The sequence below is a fragment of the Pteropus medius genome, unplaced genomic scaffold (assembly GCF_902729225.1).
Source record: "Pteropus medius unplaced genomic scaffold, Ma_sr-lr_union100, whole genome shotgun sequence".
NCBI lineage: Eukaryota > Metazoa > Chordata > Mammalia > Chiroptera > Pteropodidae > Pteropus > Pteropus medius.
This window is the reverse complement of record NW_024348533.1, coordinates 6,875,290-6,880,498: the sequence shown is the minus strand read 5'-3', so window position 1 is coordinate 6,880,498 and position 5,209 is coordinate 6,875,290. Positions and strand designations below refer to the sequence as shown.

The window sequence follows — 5,209 nt, the reverse complement described above, 5'->3', positions numbered from 1 at the left end:
AGGGGTCACAATAAGTAAGAAAGCTTACAGAGTGTTTTGCCTCAGGATTTGTGTCCCGCCTCTCCCCCTCCTCCAGGTATAGAAGTCCCCTTGTGGAGAAAAGGAAAACAGAGGGCTCTTGGGGGGTTCGTAGATAGAATTCTCACTTTGGATTCTCATAATCAGAATTTGAGTTTTCTCTCCCAGTATGCTTATGTTTCAGGACAGAACATAGAGATCAGGCAATAACCTTACGTGAGTAGGCGAGGAAATGAAGCCCTTTCACCCTGGAGGATGGATGACAATAAGAGGGATGTTCTCCATGAGTAGATGGATACAAGAAGAGACGGCAGATGTTGTTTCTCAGTCTTTAGTATTAATAACTTGTTAGGGAGTAGAAGTGACTGAGATGGTTAGAAATGATCTTTCTTTTCCAAGGTCATTTTTTTTTCTTCACTATTAGTCTCATGGTGGTGCCTTGTATCCCACAAGACATAAAGAGAAAGATAGAGACAGAAAGACAGAGAGGGAGATAGACAGACAGAGACAGAGACAGAGAAAGATAGAGATGCAGAGAGACAGAGACAGAGGTAAGAAAGTGAGAGACAGACAAAGAAACAGAAAGACATAGAGAGACGGAGACAGACAGAGAAATTTATTCCATCCTGCCTTATCTCCAATATCTGGGAAGTGGGTCCTCTGTCCCCAGCAGGGATGAAAAAGATACATGGCCAAGACACCTTTCCACACAGCTTCTCCCTCACCCTCATCCTCTTGCAGCTCCTGTCCAGCCCCACCCCTAGACATGGTAAGAGCCCCCCTTCCCCACCTTAGGAGGATGGCCCAGTACAAAGAGAGGAAGGCCAAGTCTACAGCCATGCTAGCCTGAACAATCCCGATCCCATCTGATCTCAGAAGGTACTTGGATGGGAGACCATCTAGGAAGACCAGGTGCTGTAGGTGTAAAAAAAATAAATAAATAAAATAAGGGATTGTAAGTTGACAAGGTCCTTGCAATCTGTGAGGTCAACCGAGGGTTGCCTTGCCTAAAAAATAAAAAAATAAGAGAGGAAGGCCAGAGAGAGAACTTGAGCTGACACCTTCCCATGTTGGCTCAGGATCCACAGAATCCTTCCAAGAGGACCGTGGTCACGGGTGGAAAGGCCCTGGGGTACTTGCACCTGGCCTACCCAGTTCTTTGGGATCTGCCCCTAAGGGAAAGCTGATTTCACCATCTCTGTGCCCGGCGAAACTGTTCTGGCTATGATGGGGGAAGACACGGAGCTACTGTGCCACCTGTCCCTCAATGTCAGCATCGAGGACATGGACCTGCGGTGGTACAGGGACCAGCCCTTGCCAGCCATGCACATGCACAGGAAAGGGGAGGACATGCAGGAGGAACAGATGGAGTGGTATTGGGAAAGGACAACATTTGTGAGGGCGGGGCTGGCCCAAGGCCAAGCTGTGGTGAGGATACACAACATCAATGCTTTTGATAATGGGACATTCCACTGCCACTTCAGAGATGGTGCCGTGTTCCAGGAGGCCAAGCTGTGGCCGAGGGTGGCAAGTGAGGCAGAACCCACATCTCTCCAAGAGCTTCTTCCCCAAAGTTTAGTTCCAACTCCAGGTCGTCCCATTGTGGCCTGAAGTCCCTAAACCTGATAACTTCCCACCACATGTGCTTCCAGGCACATTCATTCCCAGGTGCTTTCACAGGGGCAGGTTTCTCAGGAAACATGGTTCAAAATGTGTGGCTTTGTGTTCTAATTCTCTTTCTCTCCATTTCCCCATTGACCCAGAAACACAGGAAGGGAAGGAGAGAGGGAGAGACAGAGAGACAGAGAAAGAGAGATTAAGGGAGAGAGAGAGAGGAGAGTGCATATGGGAGTGGGAGAACCAGTGAACCCCGGCTCAGGTTTGAAGTCAACACATCTGTATTCAGGGCCCACACTTATCATTTTACAACAAAGAAAAGATATTTATTCTTCCTGAAACTTATCTATTTTGTCCTGTTCTTTTCTGGGAATGAGGGTAACATATTTGGGGTGTAACTATTACACAAGATAGGTAGTTCATGAAAAATCCCTAACACCTATTAGAAAGTCTCAAGATTTTCATTTTTCTGGTGGAAGTGGGGTGGCTACAAATGTTGGAGTGGGTGTCTGTTCCCTGGGCTCAGAGCTCACAGTCCACATCCAAGTTACACAGGATGAAGGTGTCCAAGCGGAGTGCACCTTGGCAGACTGTTACCCAGAGTGGAGAGGCATCAGGGAACAGATCCTGCCTTCTGTGACCAATCTCTCTGCCTCACCAACGACTGGCCTCTGGACCATGATGTCCAGCATGACCATCCCACACGACAGGACTGTGGGAGGCCTCTCCTGCTCCATCTCCAGCCCCCTACTCTCAGAGAGGAAGGTGGTTCAGAGCCCGCTGCCCAGCTCATGTCCCCTGTCCTGTTCAATTCTGGCCTCAAACGTGCTGAAAGCAGGTACTTATGTACCCAGATGCCAGGACATTAGGATGGAGATGAGACTTGTAGCAGGAAAGGACTGGCGGCAAATCCCCATCCAGGTCCTAGCCAGGGGTTCGGGGGCACACAAAGTTTTGGGTGCTGATTTCTGAGGTAGAACAGAGATGGGGTGCAGAGAGAGCCCCCAGAAGAACTTTGCCTTCCAGGGGAAAGAGAAAGGTTTGCCCCAATATTGCTTTTTACATTTTTTTAAATAAACTTTAGTTAGAGCAGTTTTAGGTTCACAGCATAATTGAGGGGCAGGTACAAGGACTTCCCTGACACATGGCCTTCCCCACAATCAGCATCCCCTCCCAGAGTGGTGCGTTCGTCTCAGCCAATGAACCTGTATAGACACGTCATCATCCAGAGTCCATAGTGTACGTTAGGGTCACACTTGGTGCTGTACATTCTGTGGGTTTGGACACATGAACAACATGGATCCACCACTGCTGTCTCACACAGAGTAGTCTCACTGCCCTGAAAATCCTCTGTGCTCCACCCAGTCACCCCTCCCTCACCGCACCTCCTGGCAACCATGGGTCTTTTACTGTCTCCGTAGTTCTTGCCTTTTCCAGAATCATCCAGTGTGTGGCCTCCTCTTTCACTTAGTTACACACAGTTAAAGTTTCTCTATACCTTTTCATGGCTTGATGGCTGATTTCCTCTTAGTGCTGAGTAATATTCCATCAAATGGATATAGCACAGTTTATTCTCTCACCTACTGAAGGACATCTTGGTGGTTCCCAACTTTAACTTTGTATAAAATTTTCATTTCTAAATTATTTTAAACTTATAGAAAATTTGCAACAGTAATACCCAGAATTACTTCCACCTAGATTTGCCCCATGTTCATCATTCTGCCTCCTGAGTTTTACCATTTCTCTCTCTCTGCGCACCAGCTCTCCTGTGCATCTGTCTACATCTATCTGTACAAACACATGCGTATGCTTTTCTGAACCATCTCAGAGCATTTCGTAAGCACCATGTCCCTGACCCACAAACCCTGTAGTGTCTATGTGTTAAGAACACAGAAACACTCTCACCATGTTTTCATGACTCCTTGGAATCTCTGTTAGCTTCCTTTTCCAGAAGATTCCCATCATGACATGGAGAATAGCCCTGCCTCTGACTCTCGCTGCAGTGGCCCTCCTAGTAGCCATAATCATCTGCCTCTATCGGAAGCGGCAAAGGGAAAAGAATCAAATGTGTCTGGAAGAAGAGACAGTGCACGGAGCAAAGATGCAGGACCCAGAAGCCAGCAGGAGCAGGAACCTACCACTCCACGGTATGCAGGGGCCCCAGCGGCCTCCACCACAGTTGGAGGGGAGTAGCCTGAGCAGGCCCAGCTCTGGGACTGCCCAATTACCATGTACAGAGAGAAACCCCCTATCTCTGAGGACCGGCAATTTCCAGAGGGAGGGAAGGTCTTCCTCTCAGAAGCAGATAATCGGCTTGACCCCAAGTATTTCTATCCCTTGGGGTGATGATACAGTCCCAAAATATTGCTGAAGTAATCAAATACAGCCCACGAAGAGAGTCCATTATCATCCTCAGGGTTGTCATCAATATAGATGAGCCCACCCTTCTATTCGCTCTTCTCCAGCCTCCTGTGTCATTTCAGGAGCTGGGGGGTTTGCCCACAGATGTCAGGCCCTGATCCTGGGAGCAGACACAGTTCCTGGACCAGGTTTAAAGCCTGTGCCATCACTTGGAGAGGATGAAGGGAAGCCTGGGGTCAACAGGTTCCATGCTACAAACAGCTCTCCTGAGGAAGACAATGACCCCTCATGGTTGTGTTGGGCACTAAAGAACATATATTTGCTCTTGTTTTGCAGAGAGACAGCATGAAGAGCTTGGTAGGTCCTCCCTTGACCTGGCTTCTGGATAGTACCGGCTTTGGCCCAATTTGATGATCTGAGCCCAGCACTTCACATCTCTCTGTTTCATTGCAGGCTGGAGGGACGACAGCCTTGTCTATGGTGAGAGCCATGCTTGGAGGCTGCAAGCCTCTGCCCCCCAGGCCACCCCAAATCCCAGACCTGGCCTGTTCCCCAAAGGCAAAGGCAGCTAGAAGCTCAGACCTGGTTCTCTGAAGCAGGGGAGGGAGTGGGACCCCGCAGTCAGACCCGGTCTTGGGAACACAGGGCCCTTCTTCAATGACACACAGATCCTGGCTTCCTTCTCTCACACTATCGGCTCTGATGGAAATAAGCATGGGGAGGTCAGAGTTACTCAGGAGGATGGTGAGAGGGGTAGATGAAGGCCACCAAGAGGCAGGTCCAGACCTTTTCTGCTTTCCTGCATTTGCATGTGCGTCTGCGCACATGAACGTGTGTGCACATGGGGGAGAGCACATGTGGGTGTGCATGTATGCAGTGCATGTATGCATAAGCATGCGCATGCATGTGTGTGCATGGGTGAGTATATGTGTTAGTATACACATGTGAACACATGTGTGTACACATAAGCATGTGTATGCATGTATGTGCATGTCGTGTGTGTGCGCATGCGTGTTTATGTGCATGAGTAAGTGCAAGTGTGCATGTGCATGTGTCTGTTCCCTTCTATGCCAAGGTGCGGAAATACAGTAATAAATGCTAGTGAGTGGCAGCTACACCGTAGTAAAAGCCAAAGTGTAGCCATCCTTAGAAAACTTGGCTTCTTTTTTATTTCCTGGGACCCTGAGACAGACAGGCCTGGAGAGCCTGTGGC

General features: G+C 48.8%; 1 protein-coding gene across 1 annotated transcript; it reads left to right on the top strand.

Moving 5' to 3' along the window:
* Window positions 1-1,164: 1,164 nt before the first annotated feature.
* BTNL10 (Butyrophilin-like protein 10) lies at window positions 1,165-4,568 on the top strand. Its single transcript, XM_039880339.1, has 5 exons — window positions 1,165-1,620; window positions 2,050-2,349; window positions 3,587-3,782; window positions 4,333-4,353; window positions 4,450-4,568. The coding sequence occupies exons 1-5, from the start codon at window positions 1,243-1,245 to the stop codon at window positions 4,566-4,568; spliced, it is 1,014 nt and encodes a 337-aa protein (XP_039736273.1). The 5' UTR covers window positions 1,165-1,242.
* Window positions 4,569-5,209: the final 641 nt, after the last annotated feature.

Coding starts and splice junctions, on each gene's coding strand:
- BTNL10 (XM_039880339.1), top strand. CDS start 1,243: ATGATGGGGGAAGACACGGAGCTACTGTGCCACCTGTCCCTCAATGTC. Junction 3,783..4,332: donor CAGGAACCTACCACTCCACG/GTATGCAGGGGC, acceptor CTTGTTTTGCAG/AGAGACAGCATGAAGAGCTT. Junction 4,354..4,449: donor GAGACAGCATGAAGAGCTTG/GTAGGTCCTCCC, acceptor GTTTCATTGCAG/GCTGGAGGGACGACAGCCTT.